We start from the raw sequence: 25,388 nt of genomic DNA on the forward strand, positions 1-25,388 counted from the left end.
TCAGGGAGAAGAGCAAGGAAGATAGTTGTGGGATGCGGGACAAAAGGATGTCAGTGTGTGTGTGTGTGTGTGTTGGGCCTGTGCATGGTGTATGTGTGCATGACTTTGAGGAGATAGACTTCTTTTGGTTTGGAGTAAAAAGAGTACACCATGCTAAAGGTGCAGGGATTTGTGTATGTGTGTATGTGTGTGTGTGTGTGTGTGTGTGTGTGTGTGTGTGCGTGTGTGTGTGTGAGACTGTGCTTGCCTGCTTACTGTATGTGTGTGTGCACGCCCAGTTGTTTCTCGGCCAGTGTGTGTACACGGTTGCATGAGAGTGTGTGGTTGTATAGATCCCCTCTTGGCAGTGGCTGTGTAAGCCGAGGAGGGTCTTACATGGGCTTTAATCCTGTGCTGAATGTCATCGTACAAGTGTGGCTTTTCCATGGGCCCAGATAAGAGAGAGAGAGCAAGAGAGGGAGTTCTGCTCCATATGTGTAAGTTGCTCGCATGTGTAAGTGCATACATGTATGGGAAAAAGAAACACGCCCTTGTAAAGTAGCCTGACCCATCGGGTTGCTGAAAAGGATTAAAGCTGTGACATCCAAAAAAGATGTGAGGGACAGACAGAGCAGCTACAGCACTAATCTGCTTGTCTGAGCAGATCTAGTGACAGGGAGAGAGGCCATGCTGGCATCCAATTCTTAGGTTTCACTGCAAAACACAACCTGGCTGAAAATACACCACTCAGCCCAACAAGCTGAGCTGTGTTGGACTAACTCTCATTCAGGCCAGGAGTTTGTATACTTTTTTTTTTTTTTTCAGTCTGGGGCCCAAATGAGAAGTTTATTCTGTAGCCCTAACACTCAGGAGCTTTAAAACATTTTACTAGCCATGTCATGTGGGTACCCTGTAGCAATAGGCCTGTGACCCATTTTGGGATTTGAAGCCTAGATTCAACAAACATTACGTAGGTTTGTGTAGGTCACTGATATCAAATGTCAGCGGCTCTTCTATTGAGGGGAATAAAAACGCACCATAACTTACAGTTACACTGCAAGACATCAATTAAGGACGAAGGTGTTGCTGTTTTGACAAATGGCAACACAGCACATCTCGCTTTTTACAAGCTTCCCAGACACGGACGACCTTTTGGAAGTGACGGGCTAGCGTGAGAAATAAACTGCAGCCTACTGTTATACGAGGCCTAATTAGTGGTCAGCCCTTAATGTTGAGTGGCAGTCCAAAGGTTGTTGATGTTATTGCAGTAGCTCAGCGATAGCCTGGACTAGGAAGCCTCTCCGCTGACTCTGCATGGGGATGACTTTCAGCGAGAGGAAACAGGTAAATTCCTGTTAGTTTTCCTCTTCAACTCTACAAGGGGAGTCCGATAGCAGCTCTGGCATTTCTAGAATAGGGAAAGAAAATAGTGAAATTCCTTCTGCTATTACTTATTAAAATACATTTAGTGTTATTTCTCCACCACAGTGTTTCCGTAAGTGTCAATCTTGATCATAAATGTTTGCTTTTTATTAGGCGATTTAAGAGTATGTACAGTATGTCTGCGTGTGTGTGTGCGCAGTGGTGCAGGAGTTGAAGGATCAGGAGTGCTGTATGTAGCAGGGTGTGACATCCATTAAGTGAGTGGTACAATATCAGTAGTGATCAAGAGTCACTTATTGTAATGTCAGCAGGTGTGAGACCTCACCTCTCCCAACCTCCCACCCTCTCTCTATCAGTGCCTCTGAGCAGCGGGCATGTCTATGATTGGCAGCCTCGGGGCGGGTCCATGAGTTAAAAACCCAGTTTGGGGAACAACACAGGACTTACCCAAGACCTGAGGCGTGGTATTTTTAGTGCTTTTTAGTGTGTGTGTGTGTGTGTGTGTGTGTGCATCCGTCTATGTGTGTTTGCAAGGGATAGAGAGGGAGAGGGGGGAGAGCACAGGAAGTCTGAGGAAAATAACAGGTTTCAAGTCAAAAGGCTGTGATTCCCTTTTCTCTGTCTCCAAATCCCTATACCTCCCTCCATCAGTGCCTCTTTGTAGATGTTCAGACTTTCTCTTTGGGATATAATCCGGCTTGAACGAGGGATCTGACCTCCAGAGCATCCCACTGAGAGTGTTCTCATGCACAATGATTTTGCTCTATAACACAAACACACACACACATGCACACACACACATGCACACGCACACACACAAAAATGCACGCAATGTTCACAAGTGCCTCCCCAGGTGCGAGGTTCTCCCGAGGGAAGGGCTTTTGTGTGCTGCCATCTCCATAAGCTCACAAAACACCCTTATAATCCTGCCAATCCCTCTCTTTCTCCCGTTTTCTCTTTCACAATCTTTCTTTTACACACACACACAGTAAGACTAACGTTACATATAAGACCCACCCCCCCCATCAAAAATGTTTTTCTTATTGTTCCTACAGTTAAATGTTTGAGATTCACTGTGTAAATGGTGGCTGTAGCTCAGCGGGTAGTGATCGGTAGGTCGCTGGTTCAAATCCCAGCTCTGGGCTGAGCTGAGCTGAATGTCGAAGTGTCCTTGAGCAAGATACTGAACCCCAAATTGTTCCTGATGTGCAGTTGGCACCCTGCATGGCAGCCATCTGTGAGGGCCCTGCGATGAGCTTGCGACTTGTCCAGGGTATACCCTGCCCTCGCCTGGAGACAGCTGAGATTGGCTCCAGCAACAACCCTCGCGACCCCATAAAAGGGATAAAGCGGTTACAGACGATGGATGGATGTGTAAAATAATGTATATTTAGAGTTATAGTATAAACTCTCTGTGCATCCATAGAAAATCTGACTTTTAAATCCAAATGAAATGGCTAGTCGGGTGGTATTACCTTCGGCATAGATACGCTTTTGATGTAAAAACAGGCAGCAGTAAATAGCGCGGATGGAGGCCAATATGATGAACGGAATACAGTACAGAGGTGGTTTACTTGCCAGCTTTGGCTCCTGGTAACCCAGAGCTGAGTCAGCATGAACCACTTACTAAGCTAACAGCAGCTAAATGCCGTGCACTAAGCAGAAGTTAGGAGGCCACGTATGGCACCATGGTGTTTCATTGAGAAGCTGCTGGTTGACAGTACGCTGGTAAGCAGTTACTTTAGCAAAAAGTAAAGCTAGTTTAACCCAAATCACGGCATAAAGTTATAGTGTATTTTTGCATTTATTGGACAAAATAATTAATATACGCCCCCTAGTGCAGGATGTGTCTTCAACATCTTAAATGTGTTTCCAGGAAGATAAAAAGTCCTTTTTACGCAACAGCTTTCTTTGCCACTGTTAGGCCTGGTGCTGGTGAGAGGTGAGATACACAGCACGAATCATGTGACAACAACAACTGAACAGCAATTCTGACTTCATGGAAACTTTAACAGGTGGACCTACTGACATGATTTGTGACATCACAAATAGTTTGGAAGCCAGTCATGTAGCGTGTGGTGCACAAATACTGATTATTGACTTTAGGAATAAAGTAGGAGATGACTGGGTCTCCTTCAGCCGACCACTAAAAAAAAATATCTGTGTGTATTATTTGGGAATGGCATTTGAAGCAATGGATATAACTGATAAAGAGTAAAGCAGAGAGAGGAAAAAAGGAGGCAGAGAGAGATGAAAAATAGCGACAGCTTGAGGTGTACTGATTTATGACTGTGGGCCGGCTGAGCCATTTCTGCTCAGAGAGCAAACCAGAGAGGAGTTTACAGACAGACTGAATCACACCTGGCATGTTCAGACAGTGAGGGGGAGGAAAAGGTGGCTCAGTAAAAGTATTTCAGCCGATAGACTTTGACAAACTTTGGATGTTTCAGTTCAAATCTAAAAAGCAATCCCGTGTCCACACCATGTAAAATTGCATGCACATGCATAGCCAATCAGGAAAAGCCCATTTTTAGGGTTAGCTTTACTTGCAGAGTGTCTGTGATTATGAACCTGAGCCAGTGAATTTGTGGCCACAAATGAGAAAGCACTACAGCGCAGTCATTTAAATTACACACTAGAGAAAGAAAAGTAGGTGCTTATTGTCTTCTGGCAGATGTGTTTGTACACTTGAACTTAAAACCCCAACAACAACGACTGGGAAAAACACTTAATGATTACATTACAGCAACGTGCTTTGATAAATCTGGTGAGGTCAGAGCACTCAGCGATGTACTGTACAAAAGGACAAAGAGGCACTGAGACCATATGTTGAACTGGGGATGCTAACTAGACTGTGTAAAATACAGATTCTACAAAGGTATTGGGACACGCTTCATCCAAAATTCAAAATGCCCTAAAGCACCTTGCAAAACCCAAACTGGAACTAAACTGTTAATAAAATGAAATCCTTAAATACTATTAAACTAAAAGAACAACTGAAATAACCTTGGGGCAGTGGACAGTGATAATGTCTGGGCACATGGCCAAGTGTGGCTGCAAGAGGATGCTGACTCACGCCACCATCAGCGGCCACAGGATGAATCCCATTTTGGTCCCACTTGGCCAGGTTTGGATGAGAGAAGAAGCTTGCCAGTCTTGAATAAACAGGCCTCTGAACAAATCACATCATCTCCCAACCGAGCATTAGTTGGGCTGCCCTTCATCTCCTGGGTTGCCCATGCAGGATCGGATGGATTAATTTTGGTTAGATGAGCACACACATGCAGATTTTGCACTGCACGGATAAGCACTGATGAGAAGGGGATTTACCTGAGATCATAAGTATTAATCTCAGCTCCTGAACACTGGCAGCTCAGCACAAGCAATTGTGTGTGTGTGTGTGTGTGGCCGTGTCTCTGCGTGTGTAATGAGTGTGTTGTGGGTGGGGAAAGGGAGTTTACTCAGACAAACTGCCTTATGATCCACACATCAGGTGTCTAACTGTCCTCTCCAGCATCTAACTTCAAGAAAACCACAAAAAAACAACGTGAATAAACTTGTCTGCCTCACAACATTGCCAGCCCTTCCTTCCTTCCCTCCAGCACCCCCAGCCCACCCCACCCCACCCCACCCCCTCCTCCACCTCCTCCTCCTCCTCCGCCTCCTCCTCCTCCTCGTCTGTCTGCTGGGGCTGAAGAAGCGTCTCTGGGTCCTGTCTGTCTACAGCTTCAAGTACCGACAGTGACAAAACAACTTTGTCATCACTCTCCATTCACCAACTTAAATAATAATGTTCATTGTATTTATACACACCAATATGTCACTGTCAAATTAATTACACACGCAACTCGAGATGATTGAGACTGAGCTCACACCCAAAAGACTTAATGTGGCAGAATGTCAAATTCCTGTCCTTAGTAGCAGAATAACAGTAATATGTTTTTGCATTCAAGAACTGCAGCTTCCATTAGTCTCCGACCTGTGTGCTATCAGATCCTCATGGAAGGTGTCATTGTTTAATTGCTAGCGGCTAACCCAAAGACCAACAGCACTGTGGCCCCTCACAAGAAAACAACCCTCTGGATAATAATTCAGCTGCTGTTTCAAGATGGACCAAAATAGATACAACACGCAGCGTGCTCAGATGTCATTGCTCAGGTGTTGCTGAGTTATTGACTTCTCTCCACTCATGTTCACCTGGGTGGAACAACCTTTGACCTCATGGGCTGATGATGCTGACAGCTGGCTGAGGGATGGCCTCGGTCAGACGCCTCCGCTGACCTCCACGCTGCGGTTCACTGGTCACCAAAGACATGCTGCACAGCACGGCTACACACGTGTGTGAGGAGGTACCCTCATACCCAAACATTAGCCGCATCCACACAAGGGTACGTGTGTACACACAGTCACACACACAGAGGGATCAATTGTCTGCTAGACTGCAGCCTTGGCATATATAATTAGAATAAAGACCAAACAACTGTCTTGTATTCATCCCCGAAATACATGTACCGATAAACGAATTAAGTTGCGTTGATTAAATGATTACAATATCTCTTCAGGCACCTCGTAAAATATGTGTGCCATCAGTTATTAAAGCGCGGGGTAATAGTTGTTTACACTGAAGATTCATCCTGGCACACAGTGAGCAAAAAGTGGCAGGGCAGGCTGAACCATTCTAGATGCCGCTGGCAGACTTTTCGTTCAAAGTCAACCTTGAATTAAAACTTACCAATTATAATCTAGAAGACTTGATTTATATTGTGGGTTTTTTGTTTACTGGTGAAAGGCATGCGACACTAAAAAAACAGACACAGCTGAGCTGCAGACTGCTATTATCAAAATGGTGAAACGTGATGTAACTTCCCACAGTTACAGTATCGATCTGTGAGAATGTGCAACTCAACGCTTTGTTAGGTCACTGAAAACCTTTAGGAAAACTCTATTAGAGTATTTGAGTTTGTATACTGGGGAAATTTATGATACAATGATAACACAATGATAGAAAAGAGAGATAAAAACTGCTGCTGACAATGCTTGATTAAAAATAGCATCATCCATGAGGATTCTTTGAAGGGCACGTCATGATTTCCTACCTCGTTCATCTTGTTTTCTGTAACTTAGCAACTGACCACAGAGTATAATATCTGCTTCCTGTTTACACCTATGTCTGGTGTGTGAATGCCCACGGGATATGGATATAAAGTCCAGGTTCAGAGATTACTTCTGAAACAGTGCTAAAACACTTCAAGCTGGGGGCCGTTTTCATTTTAAAACCCTGTTCCCAAAAATACCCGTGTTTGTGTGGACTCGGCCTTAATAGTCTCCCCAGATAAGGGCAAAGAGATTTGTCTGCCAGTCACAGGTGCTGCTGGACTCTGCCACAGCTGAGGCAGAACAGAGTTGGTTAGATTAGATGGTGGAAGCTAATAATCGATAATCTGTCAATTAATAACAACATCAACATTGCTTCAGTACCAAGGAGAGTGCATGCCACAGGTCTGGCTTTATAAGTAAACAAGATTTTACTCTGTGGCATCCTCACTGTCCACAAAGCAGAGACATGACCAGCTCTGTATGTTCAACTTGTTCAACTCCAGGATAATGACCAATTTGGTTATCTCAGAATTATAACAAATACAAGTTAAAGTCCGGTTTAAAGTTCATCGTTCTCTGTTTTGTGCTGTTAACCGATTAATGGCGCTGAAAAAATTACAAGAACACGTGACAAGACAAAAAAAGTCTCTCTGCCTTAATGTGTCTGTTCACCAGATTTTTGTCCCCTTTCCATTTTTGCAGTAGCTTAGCCCCTGTAGACTGTCACACAGTGGAGCCAGATAAAAACGCTTCCAGTGCTAATTCATTAAAGGACACAGATGGAAGTCACATTTATTCTGCAGCTTGTATAAAACTCCTTTATTGATATCAAACTAAATCAACCGTAAAACGTAGAATGGCACTTTAGAGCGCATACATCCACTAAGGCCAAAACAATAATACAGCAGATTTTTTTCATCAAATCCACATGTTATTCCCAGAGAAATTAAAGAAAATGTCTACGTTAGAAAGTAAGAATGTATCTGTCCCTTATTTGGACTACTTTAGGCCAATAACCCATCATTCATCCAGGTTTCGTGGAAATCCATTGAGTAGTTTTTGTGTAGTCCTGCTGACTGACCAACCAACTGACAAGGGTAAAAACATAACTTTCTTAGCAGAGGTATTTAAGCATTTCTGAAAGATCTTTTCCTTGTGTTTTCCTTAAAAAAAAAAAAAAAAAAAAAAATGACCACTAAAACAGCAAAACAAAACAAAGGTCAGGGGTCCCTGGAGTTCACATGGGCAATTTGTAACAACAAAGAAAAATATGTCAACTGGTTTATCTGAAGATTTGATTTAATTTTACAGTTTGTTTAAGAAAGTGATGAAAAATGTGGTAAAAGCACCCAAATTCCGACTTTCATAAAAGTTCAACCTTATAGAAAAATGAGTCATTCATGAGTCAGCTCAGTTTTGAGGCTAGTTTTGGTCGGGAGGAGCACTTATAGAACCAAACAATCAGGCAGTTGAGAGACAAGCACAAACATTTCTGTGACACTTGAACTAAATTGCATTTTAGAATAATAAATGGAATAGAGTATCTGCTGTCCAATTTCAGTTTCCCACTGAATCCAAACTCCTTCTAGGACTTACTTAATTTACGCCACACACACACAAGCGTGAGATACTTACTGGCATACACAATGTAGACATACAAACACTGCATTCAGTGCAAACACAGCATGGGCAAATGAAAGCCATCTTCTTGACTTGTTTTAACCTGAACAAGGCCTCCCTCCTTCCTGCATGCACACACATGCACACACACACACACACACACACACACACACACACACACACAAACATATTTCTGTCCCCACTTGGAAAGCCTCTCAGCTTCTTTTCGCTTCATTCAGTACAAATAACTTCACGGTGGGATAAAAGCATAATGTTTCCAGAAAACCTCTTCCCCCCACTTTGCTTCACTCTTTTGGCCCCATGCTCTCCTTCACTTTTTCCTCCAACCCCCTTTCTCTTGTGCTCTCTGTCCAAAAGGACATTCTTATTTCATTAGAGCGGGGGGGGGCTGGGAGGCCAAGAGGGTAAACAAAACCTCTGTAATCAACAGCAGGACATACACAACCACGATGAGCCAATCAGAGCCTGGTGTCCTTTAAGACGGAACCATAGCTAACTAACACAAATCCACACCTGGACGCTAAGAAGTTGAACTCGCCAACTCAAACTCAACACTAAAGTGTGCGTGGAATGCAACATGTAGCCTAGCACTGGGAGTCAAGGTTGTCCACAAGAAGCACCAATCAAAGCTAGCCTGCTCACACACACAAGCGCACACACACAGATCCCCTGCTATTTGTCTATCGGTGCTGTCATCTCTGTTTGCTCATATTAGGGAGGGCTCACTCAGGGACAGGATATGGGGATTAGGTCTGGCCTTATTGCGCTGTAGCTACACACCGCTAAATGGCTCCCATCTGTTCTCACATAGACGATGGCTAATACACGTTAGCTGCGCTCGCATTGTGCACTGCCAGAATAACAGCAGTGGATAGATGAGTAGCACTGATATCGCTAGCCACAACACCACTCTGTGCTAAAGGCTAATGTGCCGGGCTTATTCTATTAGATCGGGATAAGAAGCACTAATACACACATACATACACACACACACACACGCCTTTGTGCTATCTGATTGGAGATACCAAAGCAGTAGGCTAGTCACGGGTCTAACGCTAGAAATATACGTTAGAGCAGGGCAAGCTGAGATCTGGGGAGAGGTGGAAAGAACGGGAGCGATGGAAAAAGATGGAGAGATGGAAAGAGAGGGAGAAAGGGGGCAGTGTGGTCTGTTTCATTACGGTGAATCCTGACACTGCTGCATTCTCGGCACACATGGACTGGATTATAGGCTATGTGGGCTGCTCCAGCACTGTATAGCTCGGCGACGCTCTCTCGTACACACACAAAGACACGCGCCTGCAAACGCACACACACAAACATCAGAGCGAAACACACTAAAGCTTTGCGCTGCAGGAAGACAAAACCATTTGCTCACACACAAGCTATAGGACGCTTAATCCCAAAGGCAGCAGGAGGGCAAAGTGCACAACTACTAAGACACTGAGGTTAGTGATAGAATCTGCTTGTGATGGTCCACCTGTGGATTACTGCGGGGAAAGAAGGAGATGCACTGGAAACTATGAGTATACCATGCTGCCTGGTTTTCTCTCTGGCTCCCACATAAATACATTAGTGCCCTTCCGCTTTCCCTTTCTTTTCCCAACTCTTTTTGTCTCTCGCATGTACATTTGTAAATCTTTTCCTGTGTCTCCTTTCGTCTTACACACACACACACGCACGCGTGTATTACCTCCAAGCAAACCATAACCCTCCCTGCACAGACCTCCTTCCGCACGTCTGTGTTCAAAGGCATCCTGAGTCTATGGGGGGCTTCGATATAAAACCCCCCAAACAGGAATTATCCTTTATGACTCCGCATTCTTCATTTTATGCTTTTTCAGCTCGCAGCTGAAAAAAAAAAAAAAAAAAAGTTCATGACTGTTCTGTGTTGTATTGAAATTAACTACCCCACACACTGGCACAAAACAGGGTGGGGTAGCGCGGTAAAACTTTACTACGACTGAAAAAAGTGGGGCGCGGAGAGACAGACATATCCATCTCTGGCTTTTCTCACTGTGTCGTTTTTATCACCTATGAGCCCTGGTACGCTTGCTTTAGGCTGTGGGGTGTGTATAGGTCTAATACCACGGAGTTACCTATACAGCCATGGAGTGCACACACACACACAGCACAACCCTGCATACACTTCACAGAATGGCAGCCATAAACCTCTGAATAAACTGAGGCTCTTTAGTCGAGTGAAATTCATAAGCAATTGGAAAAGGAGCCGGGTTCTATTACACTCTCTTCTGTCATAGTTGGGTAATGCTGTGGTTATTGTGGTGCCATCAGTGTTCCTGGCTAATGGTTACTCGAGCCCACTGAAGAAGCCTATTGTGTGGGAGATCATTAAAGTATCTAGAACAGATATACAGTACTACAACCTGGCAAGGAGTACAGCTGTACCAAATGTCTTTTTTGTACATTTAATGCTTCTATTAAGGTTTTAGAATCAAGCTTCAAATGTTCGTTGTCACATTTCATGACATCATCGCCCTATAAGGAAATTGATATGAATCTACAATTTGAATAAAGCGATTCCTCAGATTTAATGAGTTTATATTTTAATGTTTTTGCTTTAAGGACTATAACTAAATACATACTTGCGCATAAACATGTACATACATTTACTTACTTACATTCATATACTTGTTTTTGAAAGGCTAAATCTAACTTGATTGAGGCAGAATATTTTGTGGAAACGGGAAATGTTTACTTTTTTTGACAAGTTTTTGAGTGTTACATGAGTCACAAACATTCCTAAGCGGGCATCCATCCATCCATCCATCATCTGTACACATTATATGTACGCCGCTTAATCCTCTGCAGGGTCGCAGTCCTAAGCGGGCATTTGTATTAAATACAAATACTAATTATATTAGACAAGCCGAACCATGAGCTGAAACTGTGCAGAAATACCCGGTTTAAATCAGAATGAATAGACATGAAATGCTGTGCAAGCCGAATGTTGACTGAGAATTCTAACGTCAGCCGTATGAATGAAGCCTTCCAGCTTTAAAAGATTAATCTCTGCCCAAGCAAATAGCATATCAACTCTAAAATAAGTAGAAAAAACGCTGACTCACTGTGAACCAACAGATACAGGGTCACACTGGTGATGGTCATCATGCCCATATCCCCTCTTCATCATCCTGTGAGAAAAACACAGGAAAAGAAAAAAATCATCATCATCATTATCCAATCATAAACCATCACTTTACACATTGCTATAAACTGCATGTATGTGGCAGAAAATGGCTCCCTTGTAAAACACACTTGCCCAGTGGTTACGTCGACACAAGTAAAGTCTCACTGACTAATCTTATGGTCCTCCTAACCCCCTGTGGATTTTAATCAAAACAATCCTGTTTGTGTTCCTCATTCAGAAAAGCTGCGTATGATATCATAAAATGCTTTCCCCAGTATGACTGTTAGGGAACCAATAACTAAACACACAAGGGGTTTCCTTGGGGCTGAAACTGTGCAGACAGGAGCCCTGCTAACAGGAAGGCTAATTCACTCAGACACTAACATTACAATGGTTAGGTTACGTGCTGGTAGATCGCTGCAGCCAATACCTTGCCTGCACAATGCTAAAGTCTATGCTAATGCTACACAAGTGCAGAAAAACACAGGGGCCTTGGCTATACTCCACAGTGGCTTTGGTTGCACTGAGTGGTTGTGACAGGCTCGGTAAACTCAGTAGGCTACATCTAAGCAGCTAAGCTATAGATATAATGGCCTTTCAATGGAACATGCTCAATGCTAAATGCTAACATGCAGTGAACGGCTGTGACAGGCCCTGTAAACAGAGCCAGACCTATAACCACTCATTCTGCCAGGTTAAACACACACACACACGTGCACGGACAAAAACACATACAGACGGAGACACACGCGCACAAACAGGCCAAATACCATGTGCTACTTCTCATAAACGTGAAGCAGGCAGCATGTTAAGGCTCAGAAAAAAAAGCACAACAACCCAGAAGAAAAGGTTGTATAATTCTCTCTGATAAACACTTTATGGCTGTTTTCTATTTCCTTCCGAGGCTGCTGCCAAGTATCTGGCAGTGGTGCTGGCATGGCTAAATGAGAACAATGTGAACACAACTTCCCCGTCAGACTGCACACACTCCATGCTGAGACTCAGACCTGGGGTGCATCTCAAGAGGCGAAATCGACTTCCTGTGCTTGTCTCCTCTGATTAGATTTCACCTGTCCTCGGACCATCGCAGATTAAGTAGAGGACTGGGAGTCTAGTTAGAGTATTGGGATGGACCCACTAACTGTAGCTTTGACTGACATGTGGTTTGGCTGCTCGGGAAAACCTTGAAGTGTGCTCTTATTTTTTGTGTGTCCACAACTCCAATGCATGCGTTCAGTGCTTACAGGTCTTAAACAGCCAGATGGATGTATGCAGTGCATGTGTGTTCGAGCAAATGCAAATGCAAATGAAAATTAAAAAAAAAAAAATGCATGTGTGGTCACTGTTATGTTTTTCATGGCACTAGCTGTATCTTGGAAAGGCTTTGTGGTCTCCGGGGTGAGCGTGCAGACCCTCTTCATCATCATTATCATTATCATCATCAATCATCTTTCGAGTGGCATTCCTGGATCCGGCAATGCATTGAACCACTGGCCCGGCCGCACTTGGATATTACATTTGAAAGGAAAAGGACGGAGGGAGAGAAAGGACTGAAGGAAAGAATGATAGAGGGACAGAGAGGATGTGGGTGGAAAGAAGGAAGCAGAGCGATGTTCAAAGAACAGACAGCAGAGGTTTGATACGAATAAAATATGTGGCGAAGGCTTTGTGAAAAATGGAGAAGAGAGAAAACAAAGTGTTCGAGAAAATCAAGTAAACAAGAAGAGTCATTTATCATGTTTGAAAGACGGAGATTAAAGGAGATGTGTTTGGGAGGGGAGAACAATCTCACCTCAGCGACATCTGGTCTGTGTGATCTGACGCCCCATGCACACACACGCAGACATGCACACACACTTCGAAGTCCTAAGTCTGACCTCTACAGAACTTCCCCAATAGGTCAAAGATCAGATATGAGGAAAAGCCACAAGGTGATAAGCTGACCTCTGTCAGCACCATCTGTGGTTTTAGAGGCGCATGTGCTTGACACAAGAGGGACGGCGATGGAGACACAACTAAATCTGAATAACCTGCAAATTTGTTGAAAATGTCTTTCATTTGATCTAGTTTGAATCCATATTTCCATGCCTTATCACGTCTTTATTTGACGGAAAAGCTTGAGTGACAGGAAACAGGATGAGAAAGAGGGGGGTGGCATGCAGCTAAGGGCCACAGGTCGGATTCAGACCCTGAGCCTCTGCAGCGTAGGCTTTCTACCAACTGAGCTACTGGGGGCGCCTCTTTTAAAACATATTTGACTTTCACTGTCCTCCAAATGTTCAATGCAAAGCGTGAGCCAGCACGGTTACCTTTTATAGACATAAAAATCCAACTTTCACAGAAGCATAATCTGGCCAATCTGCTCAGATTTATGAGATATTTTGTTATTCCCCACATTCTTAACAAGATTTCCCAGCAACCTTAATAAGACTTTCTTTGCAAGTCCAACCTGAAAAGCTGAAATATCACTTGCAGAGGGCTACTGTTTCATATGTCAAAGCCTATAAACACCGTCGTAGTAAAACAGAGCTGGATAGCCATATTGAAGGAAAGATATTTATAAGTGAAAAATAGAGGAGAGTTATGTGTGATACTAAACACGGCCCCCCTGCAGCTCAGAGTTAAATATGAAGCCTATTGTGGCTGCAAGAATCCTACAGTACAACAGAACAACGCAGAGACTTGATAGCTTTATAATATTATTTCAGCAAGTCGGATGAAAAACATAACATAACCTAATAACTACACAGCTAGAATACAAAAATGGTCGTCGTGGGATTACAGAGGTTAAGCTGCGTTCCATGTAATTTGTTTCCCCACTCTAGACTTCCATGCACTGGAGCATGTGCTGCAAAAATGGTCAGCATTAGATGTGGATTCATTCTATAGCTGAATGTTCACATAAATTCACCCTAGTGTAATATATAACTCAAGTGTGTCTGAGTCTGAGGTGAGTGCACATGGATGTCAATCAACACCAGACCCTCACATTCTTTTCAAAAACAAAACTAGAGTCTTTCCACAGGCGTAAAAAAGGGCTAACATAACATTAAAACCAGCTTTCCAGTCCTCTTTCATATTGCCGAGGTATGTGTGGGGCGATGCGTGCATGCCATTATGAGCTTCTGTGTATTTGCGTGTGTTGGGGAGGTATTAAGGACAAGGGGGATCCCCAGCGCATGTTTCACTCCAATTAAGACAGCACTTTGAGAAACATTTATAAAGTCTAGAATCATGTAATAGTGCCTATCAAATAGAACAGATGTGGAGATCGAGGGTGAGGTGGAAATCCCCAGGTATTCGCCTTAAACCCCCAAACACACAATTGCACACACACACATGCACTTCATCTTCATAGTTTGGAATCTCCCTGATCGCTACCTCTTGACAACAATGGAGCTGTGATGAGTTTATATTGCATTCACATAACTCAAAGCTTTTATCAGCTGATGGAACGACTGTGAAATCGCCTCTGTCTTTCTTTGAAGGAGCGATTTCATCTGGGTACACAGTATCAACAAAGACTTAGGTGTGCATCGACATGCGCGCACATACAGCATAGGCATGTGCAAGGCTAAAAGTATGCGCACTTGGATGCATGCACGCTCGCACGGATACGCAAACACTTTGTACAGATAACAACAACAGTTTGTTCTTCTTCAGCTGTCTTCAGACAGACACATTAAGTTTGTCCTCCAGGCAGTCTGGATATGATACTCAAACAGAGAAGAAGGAGCTCGGGTGATAGGTGAGTGATATATAAACTAATCTCACACATAAATCCCATCGATCAAAAACACTCATTTGGCAGTTTTCCCCTTCAGGCTCCTTATCTAACTGATATGAATAACACTGACTTGGCAGCAAGTAATGGGGCTGAGGCAGAAGAAGGAGACAGAGGAGAAGTGAGAGGGGAAATTTTATGCTGCCAAGTCCGACCACAACTGAGTGGTAGCCGAGACGAATATGATATCGACTTTAAAAGCATGAAAATGAGAGCCCACAACATGTCAACTTCTGTAAACAAGCCCACGCTTTAGACTGGCTGGTGTGGTTGAGTGTGTGTCCATAAACACATCATACTGACCGGGTCCATAGGGGGTCGGTGGTTGGCGTGAGGCGGCCCTCTCGGCAGGCTTCGGTGATGCACGTTCGCCGAATGCAGGTGGTGCGAATGGTGAGGATGATGCTGGGGGTGGATGTGTTCTTCTTCGTAGTTATCCGCTATAAGCTTCATTCTGCTCTGAGTCTGCCAACAAGGAGGGATAAACAAGTAAATTTATAATGCATAATTATAACAAGCATACACTGGGCCATTTATTTTTTTCTCAACACTGCTTATTTGTTTGTTAAATATGATCCTGGGGTCTGATTATGCTGAGAGGTTCTTGGAAGGGGGAAGAGCATGTTGAAAGCCATCAAAGATCATAAAGACAGTGCCGCTAACAACACTTGACAGGTCATAAATTGAGTGAGTCGGAGTGCCTGATGAAAATATTGTGAGTCTGTCAAATGTCAGTCAAATTGAAGATTATCATTTAATTGGATTATACGAATCCCGGTAAGAACAGTTAGTGAGTGTTCCATTCAGCCACAGGCGTTCTGGCCCGGGTGAAGCAACCTCATTCTAGATGTCATTGATTAAAATTACACTCAAGTATGCATGCCTGTAAATGGGTAAGTAAGACTTTGTGTCCTTTGTTTGTGTGTGCGCATCTGTGTGTATTGGTGTGAGTGTTTGTGGAAGAGGCTGTCAAGCCGCCAACATCATTGCTTTGGAGAGAGATAACAGCCGATCCTGACTAACGTTAACAATCAGCCTAAATCCAGTGAGACCAGCTGTCTGGGAGATAGACAGAGACAGAGTGGGTGCAGATACATTGACAGGCTCAGCTTCATTCCCTTAACTGCAGATACTCCCCCCGAGGGGGGACATGACTGCAGAGCGGGAGGTGGGTTTGTGTATGGGATGAAGATGATTCTGAAGAAAGATATGCACACATCCCTCATCCAAACTGTTGCGGCTTTCCTGCTTTAAATGAGACACAGCCGTGAGGAAAAGTACAAAAAAGCCTGAGTCAGCTGTGACGATAGGAGGAAGATGGTGTTACAGTAGTCAGCAGCCTGGGGACATCGCTGCTGAGATAAGGAGCTGCGGCCTAATGACTGAGGAAACGAGCCAGTCAGGATCACAGTAGAGGATGTGGCTGGTATTAAAGAGGTTAGCAATTAGCTTAAATTGGAGAAGAGCTGCTTAGATAAGGTGAGAACACCGACACAGTGGCGAGAGGGAAAGAGATAAAGAGTGAGGTATGAAGGAGGGCGCAGACAGACACCAGACCAGTGGTTAGAATAGTTAAAGGCTAGGTTGAGGTGTCGGCCCTCCTTGACCTCAGGTGTTCACACTAGCAGGTGTGATGAGGTGGAGCTAGCCTCAACGAAACAGCTACGGAGCCAACACCTGTTATTGAGGCTGGGACAATTACTATCATATACCATGTGGCTGATGAATCTACTGTACAGCTACGCAGTGCATGCTGCAGCTGCTTCCATACGAACTCTAACAATGCTGTTTAATTCTCATGGAGAAATATTTTCAAAACTAATTTGTGGCCAAAAAGGTCCAAAAGGCTAATGTGTGTTTAGTCCTTGCTGCTAATCCTATAAGTACTGTATTACTTGTTCCCGTTCATCTAATTACAACCATCTTTGGTAGGACGAGGAGCCAAATGTCCTAGAATGTGTTTGCATGTGTGTGTGCACGCATGTGTGTGTGCACATAGTTAATATTAAATGACCTGACACACACAAATGAATGAAGTGATGAATTGCTTCTGGGAGAGTCTGACTGTGTGGTCAGGGGCAGCCCACATGTGGCTAAACAGACACACACACATCTCTTCTTGCAGGCACATTTCTGTGTGCATGTGAAAGAAGGTGTGCATATATAAAATGTCTGTGTGGTGGAATGTGTTTTAATTAGTGTTAATTACGGGCTCTGTAGAGTAAACAGCCCAGTAATGGCCTCCAGGCCTGCTTGTAGATCAGGCAGCCTTGGAATGGACACAGGTGGCACTGCTGGTGGAGGAGACGAGAGAGGAGAGTTCTTCATTGACATCTCTAACCATAACAGATTTGGCCTATACTTCATGTGTGTGCAGTGAGCGGTCTCTGCATGTGTATCAAAGTGCAGCTGCTGGTGTAAACATGGCAGCAATGATCCCGCTGCTGTGCTCACAGCTGCATCCCAAACCTCAATCCAAGCGCTCTGTAAATCACAAGCCTGTCCTGATTAGAACAGAGCTGTGTTAACACATATGGACGCAGAGGGCCGACAAGAAGGGCCTTAAACAAACAGGCAGCTTGGGGGGGGAGGCTGCGCAATTTTCACAACACGTATACATGCTCTTTTGATCAGCTTTGTTTGTGTGTGTGTGTGCAACATTGCCACACTGACCCAGATAGTTTTACGAAAGCAGTTCCTTAATAGCACACCTCTGAGAACGCAATATTCCTCTTTCAGCATGGAGGGGATGGAGACAGACCCCGAAAATGGCACACCTCTGAGGATGCCAAATTCATCTTTTCCCAGCTTCAAAGCACCGGCAATGTTTCGTCATCCATCACAAGGATGAGACCACTCGGTTCCCACATGGGGAGACATTTGTTCTGACTCTCTTCTAGAGGAGTCTAAACAATATATTTGTCATGTGGCTGTATCTTTGTGTGTTTGTCTGTGGAAGAAGGCCTCAAAGGGAAGCACACTGTCTGAGAAAGGAAAGTTTGTCTAAGGCTGCCGGCTGTATGCACACACACACACACACACACACACACACACACACACACACACACACACACACACACACACACAAGATCTCCCAAAAGAGGGACGAGGGGAGGTCAGACAGGGCAGCGCTATCTGTAAATCTATCTGCTGTCTACAGATCGGCTTTCTCCTATGAGACACTGAGCTCCATAATTCTTCGGCATTTCCTGGTCCGTTTCCTTCCGCCATTGGCTGGTGAGGACCTGGGGAGGGCAACCTATGCTGATATGTGTGTCAATGGGTCAGAAGACAGAGAGGCGGTATGTGTGATGTCGAACAACATGGTCTCCACGGAGTTCATTCTGGGAAATGGAAGGAACCCAAGTAGTGCAAAAATACTCCCTATATGAACTACTTGCTTTACAGCCTCCATAATCCATTAACAGATGAGCCAGATCAGCATTTAGGAGGCTGGTGCTAGGTGGCCATAGTACTGCCTGGTACGATGTGACATTTCGCAGTAAAAGTAGTCTTTTTTTTTTCTTTTTTTTTAAGTTTGCATAAGAAAGACGAGCCAAAGAAAGTTTGAGTAAATGCTGCCCATTCCTCTCCTCTCCCATCCCTTTCCTTCTCCTCTTTTTTCTCTCTGCTCCAGCCCCGGAGGCCAAATCGTTGCAATTAAAGCTCATCACATCATCAGGTGGACTGTAACTGCTGGTTACCCAATGGGAAAACATGATGCATCCAAGTGCAGTAAACAGATAATAGGCTTTCCTTGAAATTCCTGTAATAGAATTGCACCCCTTAGGGACTGTTTACCGTTTACAAGGCACGAACAAACATAGGTCCGTACTTAAAATGCACACCCGGCCATTGCATCTGTTGACTTGTAAATGCACCATGTTTCCCAGAAGCCCCTGTGACTCAAGAGACCGTATATGTGGACTCCCCGCTGCTGGTTCATTACTGTTAGCATTCACGTTAGCTCAGTCACTGATGTGGTCTGACCAGACCTTAATGACCTGCATACCTTCATCAGCCTCGGGTTATATTGAGAGCCAGGGAATCATGGGAAGGAGGCGTGTGCCCATAGGTATGCGCGTGAGTGTGTTCCTGGAGATGTATGACCAGAAGATGCATGACAGAAAAAAGTCCGCCGGTGACTCAGTGATGATACCTTCCTACGGTACGTCTGCGCCCTTGAGTGCTTCTAATAGCTCTGATTGCAACAGGACCGTTAAGAGAAAAGCTTGGCTCCTGTGTTTATGTGCCTGGATTTGGAATCGCAGCTCCTGCTTGATTAGCTTGGCTTATGATGACTGAAAGCAGCAAGTGTGGTTTGAGGCTGGGAAGTCTACTCTGTTAACTACCAGGAATTATTAACCTCTATCTGTTCCTGGTTTTAAAGTTCAAAGGTCTGCCCATGAGGCTGTCTGCAGCAGGTTTGAATTTGGAATCGTGCTTTGATTCACAGAGCCAGAGTCAGTCCTAAACGGTGGCCAGGCTCAATTTGATTAATCTGCAGGGCAGTCAACCTCTCAGACTGAGGAGAGCTGTAAATTTAATTCATCTTTTATATGCATGTTTAAATAGTGGTGTGGTTGCTTGTGGTGGTTGTACCTGCTGTTTGAGCTGGTGCATGAGCCTGTCTTTTTCCCTCTTCAGAGCCATAACTTCCTCTTGGGCTTTCTTCCTTTTGGAGGAGGATAACTCCAGCAGGGCGATGTTAGCATCCTTTTCACTGATGGCTGCCAGCAAAGCCTGCTGCCTGAGGAGACATGGAGAGAAGGGTGCAAAAGGTAAGAAGAATGTTGTCATAAAGTGAGAAAATATTTTGAACAAAGTCTTCATATTTATGTATAAATAAAAAAAAGCTGAGAAGTAAAAGAAAAGTTTTAAAGTCAGAAACCAGACAGGTGGACACAGGTACAACACCCACAGCCTTTGTATGTATGCAGATGTTTCGGCAAACTCAGTCATTCCAGAGCTCCTTAAACTCAGACAGAGATTCCACAGAAAAGAAGCAGACGTCTTTTGAAGTGGTCTGCTAATCGCTGTCTTAGTGGTACCTCAGTGTGACTCACGGCTGTGTGATCATGTAATGGGGCCTAATAGAGCAGGCTGAGGAGGATATGACATCTTTCCTCTGTCACCGCTGGTTACCGCAGTTTGTGTCTTTGTGTCTGAGTGTGTGTAGGGACGGGGGTGGCAACAAATGACTGTCTACAGGTGCAGGGGAAAAATACCACGCAGCGTCATCATGCAGACAACCAGACGTACATAAGTGGACCCACAGGAGGAGAATGCCTTGCGTAACCCCCTCCAGAGAAGTCAGACCGGATCGGTGATTAATAGCCTCGTCATCAAGCAGGATGTCGTAAATCCAGTGTTGTGACAAACATTCTATCCGCCTACTCTTGTAAACACACTCAGAGGCACAAACATATTTCAACGGATAGCCAGGCGCACACACACACACACACACACACACACACACACACACACACACACACACACACCTCCTCCACTATGGCCATTGACCCGAGGTACACCGTAAAACACGTATTTAAGTGCATCTGAGTGACCGCTGCAGGAGTCTAAAGCTGTCTAACAAGTTTGTAGGCACCGGAGGTATGTTAAGTTGGATAAATATAACACGGCTGCACTCCAGACTCCGAAATCGCATTTGAAATTAGAATGGTATTAAACCAGTATGAGGTGGGTTTCTGTGAGGTGAGGGGTAAAGGAAGAGGAGGGAGGACTCAATAAAAAAATGGACCTGCATTGGAGTGTTTTTATTCCATGATTTAAGTCCCTGCAGAAATAACTCAGTTGCGAAAATAAACACGCTGAACTCAGAATAAAATCCTGCTGGCCCACGACTCAGCATTCACTGTTTTTAGTACAATTATCTGCATGCCGCATCTGGATTCTGGATTCTCCCATTCAAAGGCCATTAATAGACCCCTGTGTGTTTGCGCGTGTTCAAAACGTGTGCTTGCATGTTGGGCGTGTATTTGTGCGTGCACGCATGTGGGTTCTGACATGGATCGGAGCAGAGCTAATCACACCATTAATCACAGAGCAGGACCGACGTGACACTTTTCGTCTCCCCACACCTCCACTGTTATTCCTTTTAATGCGCGCTGTAATGGGAACACACATGCACACGCGCAGACCTACAGTGGACCTTTACCAGAGCGAGTGCTTTCAAGTGTTGTGACCTGGCCCGTCACAATGTAGAATGTGGAAAACTACCCAAAAATTGCCATCAAGAAAACCTACCGATCAAACGTCAGTGGAACCGATTTTGAAATCTCTCTTCGCTCGGTTCAGATTTACATCCACTGCCAAAAACCCCCCCAATGATGAATTTTGCATGGGCACAACAGCAGTCCCAGTTCCATTGCTTTATCTTTAGCTGTGTTAAATAGAGTGAAGAGGTGACGCACAGAGTCATATATGGGCAAGGAATGCAGCCCAATGTGTCACTGTTCATAAACAGTGTGTCAGATTAACAGCCCTAACCTACTCAAAGGATGGCCATCTTTACACCACACTGCCAGACATGGAAACTCCCATATATAAGAGACTGACCGTCTCAGAGTCACACTTTTCCTTATGTCCTTTAGCACTGACTGCATGCAACAGCTTGAGCATTTTTGTAAACATAGGTCAGCATGTCACAGTAACTGCATGCAAAAAAAATCGCTCATTTAGCCGGAAAAACACAGTCACCAATACGTAAGCAATCTAACTGGGTGATGCATTTAGTGCAGGGGCGGCTTGGTGGGAGAAAGGGGTGCGGTGGTTGTCTGACGTCTATCAGATCTGTGAACTCATCTGAAAAGAACAAACAGAGATCAGTCTCTTTCTGACCAGCACTGAGTCACTTAATCAAGCATTGTTACACTTCCATTCATCAAGTTGCCTCAGCTGAATGAAAATGGAAAACATTGAAACTAATGAAAGATAAAAATGATGTGATACTTTTCAGATTCCAGTTCTGCCAGGGCCGGGGAGTTACTCTGCTTAAGTAGATTTTCCAGGTATCTGTACTTTACTTGAGTATCTATCTTTCTGACAGCTTTTTATTTTTACTACCTACATTTCAACACAAATATCTGTACTTTCTACTCCTTACATTTTCAAAACTGGCTCACGGCATTGTCGATTTCTCTTCTCTTTTGTTTTACATCTTTGCACACGTCCTTCCCAACATCAGAGGACTGATTTCAACCCACCTGTGCATATCACACATGGCAGATGCAGCAGCAAGACGAAACAACATAAAAGCCGTAACCAGATGGAAACAGACAGAGAGGGAGACTTGAGAGGGAGGAAAGGCGTGTTCGTGTCTCGTATCTGCAGCGTCTCTGCAGCCTTCTGCCTGTATTTTCCTATTTCCTCAGTTTGTTGCTGTACCCAGGAAACTTGACCAACCCAAAATGCCTGTATTTGACATCCTGGGAAAGAGAGTCAACTATCTCTCCTACTTTTTCTACCTTTCAGTTTAATAGCCTTTGGTTTATATTAATATAACATCAGATTCAGTTAGCTTTGCACAAAAATGGCCAGTAGAAATGTCCTTCAGAAGGATACTAGCTACTTTTATACTTTGAGTACATTTCAGAGCCTGTACTTTCTCATTTTTACTTTTTTTTACTGGACATCCACTTGACTAAAGAATGTGTGTATTATGAGTGTTGCAATGAAAGACTCCCAGTTTGCCTCACAAAAAAACCCCAAGGAGTCTCTGTATGTTAACACTTTCATTCTTGACATTCTCTGTGAAACTGCAGCAATTGCAGACATTTACCAAGAAGCTCAACTCAAAGGCATGTAGTATAATGTTGTCTCTTTGTGACCAGATCATGCGCTGCTGCACATGGTCGTCACGTCCGTCTTGCCTACATTTCCTAACACAGTAACCGACTTCGCTGAACTGAAAATTACTGATCGACCCCGAAACGTTCTGAGCGAAACGTTAATTAAACCTCTAAATCGCAGTGGCTGCCATGCTTCACCGCAAGCTTAATCACTTCCAGGTTGTAAAAGAAACACAACAGATTAGAGCGCTGTCTCCCTGTGGGTGCTCTCTGACTGGTGCTGCAGGATTCTGCTGAGTGATGTCTTCCTGAAACAATAAAAAAGGGGACATTATTATGATTAGCCACCCTGTAAACTTTGTCTCCCACATCCTCAATCAGTGAATGTGTGTGAACGGTGTGTGTATGTGTGCTGATTAGTATTACTAACAGCCTTTGAACCTGAATCACACTGGAGTATTTAATCACATCTAATTTGAGTGGCCGCTTGGCCTTAGTTGTAGAACACACTTGTAACATACATGAATCTAGCAGACAGGCTTCATTTATCAGACACACACACACACACACACACACACACACACACACACAGCCCAGACACACACACACACACACACACAGACAAATGCTTGTACTGTATCTGCTGGCTGATCTTGAGTGGGTGAACCCTCTCTCTTTCCTCCCCTCTCATCTCACTCCCTGCTTAACTTCGACTTGGCGCGTTCTGGACAAACAAAGGATTATCTTAATTTCCCTTCTGATTGAAAGTGCGACAATGAAACGGTTCTTCATGACAACCTTGTGATCAGTCTTCGTAAAAGTCGGACCGCGTGCGCTGTGAAGTCATGAGGCCAATAAATCCCACTGCAGGATCTCCAGAGTCAAAAAACTCATCTATTCTAGTTTTTTTTTTTTTTTTCATTCCATAACAGTATTTTGGCTGACAGAGTAAACACGAAGCTCACATAAACTGCTGTGCATTTATATATATTTCCCACATACCTATGATAAAGTAGGATAGGGAGAATGAAAGGCTGCAGAAAAGCAGAGGCCGGTCTGACATCTTATTTATAAGGGGTGAAATTCTCAGCTGAACTACAACATGTGATTCCAATTGAACCTTCATGGTCCCTGGGACATATTGAGACATTTGGATCAGCAGAGGTGGGAGATGGATGGCTAAAGTACATGACCATGCGACGAGAGGTGAAAGGGAAAGGGAGGCGGGGGGTCAGCCGAGACGATATGGAACAAAAAAAAAGGAATGCAGAGTGGAAGAAGAGAAGGGTAAGGAGACGTGAGACGGAAGGAGATGATTCAGGACGAAGGGATGAAAAACGAGGAGAAAAGACTTTGATGAAGACATCTTTGAGGTGGGGCCGCCGTCGAACGGACTGTGATGCCTGACTGAACTGGATGGGCACATAGATTTTTGGGGCGATGAGGGGTTAAGATGGGGTCGAGAGCGAGCATAAACACAGATGCGCACATGGGCAAAAAAAAGAAATTCAAAGAAAGAGAACGTTAGGGGAGGGTGACTGCGGATGGGGAAGGAGGGGAGAAAGTGCAGCAGAGCCAATGGGTCAAGAGCAGAAACAATTTTTGGGAAAAAAAATGGAAAGAGATGGCAAGAGATGAAGGCACTAGAAGAGAGGAGAGCATGTGTTTGACGAGAGTGACTGCCACCTGTGCTGCATGAGAGGGAAGAGAAGAGTGAAGAAAGGGGGAGAAGGAAGAGAAGAAAGCAGCAAAGGTAAAGATTTAAGAGTCCCAGACTACCCTAAATCAGCTCAACGCACTCCATGTTGTTATTCCTAGGCGTCACGGTTGAGGGATGTGTGTTTATAATTTGTGTTATGACTTACTTGAAATTATGAGTGTGGAGAGTCAGTGGGACAGAAACAGATGCGTCCATGTGATGCCCGAGGGAACCATCAATACTGTCTGCCCCTAAGTGCTATGTGTGCATGTGTGCGTGCATTCGCCTGTCTGTGAACACATTTGGGCTTTCATGTCCGTGTGTGCATGTGTGATGTATTTTGTTAGCAAGAACATGGGGAGCCCACTAATATCTGTTCCCAGAACATCCATTATGAGGTCTTCTAGTTTGTGATCATGCCTTTCCACCACTTAACTGTCCGGGTCTGCAGAAACATTCCATGGGCAGTTTATGGCCGGCCCTTGATTGTGAGTGTGTGAAGGTGCGGCACAAGGCTGGGGGCCCCTGGCTAGGCGGTACTAGAGGCCTGCGGTGAGAGCAAGCAGAGGACATGAGAATGGGGCATGGTTGAGTGACACAATTATTTATGGCCTTGGAACACTGTGTTATTTACAACTGAGGAGGTAGGGAAAATGTCTATTTCCAACATAAAACACGCGCACTGGATTCATCTGAAAAGCTCACTGCAAAGCCCAAAAAGATGCTAAATCTGTGTTTCAACTCTAAATGTGGGTTAAATGGATTTTTATGAGGTCCAAGTTTTGGCTACCTCCGGTAGGATTAGCTCCATGCTAACCTGAAGCCACATGCCAGATGCATCTA

At 44.3% G+C, this 25,388-nt stretch overlaps 1 protein-coding gene across 9 annotated transcripts in view; it reads right to left on the bottom strand.

Moving 5' to 3' along the window:
* LOC119023553 (ERC protein 2-like) overlaps positions 1–25,388 on the bottom strand; it is a 162,699-nt gene that overhangs the window by 30,172 nt on the left and 107,139 nt on the right. For all 9 annotated transcript variants that reach the window (XM_037105584.1, XM_037105587.1, XM_037105592.1 and 6 more), the window contains 3 exons: positions 19,638–19,785; positions 15,339–15,500; positions 11,190–11,255 (listed from right to left, as the gene is read on the bottom strand). In XM_037105584.1, the coding sequence (XP_036961479.1) occupies positions 11,229–11,255; positions 15,339–15,500; positions 19,638–19,785 (337 nt within the window). In that variant the 3' untranslated portion in view covers positions 11,190–11,228. The remainder of the gene's footprint in view (positions 1–11,189; positions 11,256–15,338; positions 15,501–19,637; positions 19,786–25,388) is intronic.

Source organism: Acanthopagrus latus, chromosome 7 (assembly GCF_904848185.1).
Source record: "Acanthopagrus latus isolate v.2019 chromosome 7, fAcaLat1.1, whole genome shotgun sequence".
NCBI classification, from domain to species: Eukaryota; Metazoa; Chordata; class Actinopteri; order Spariformes; family Sparidae; genus Acanthopagrus; species Acanthopagrus latus.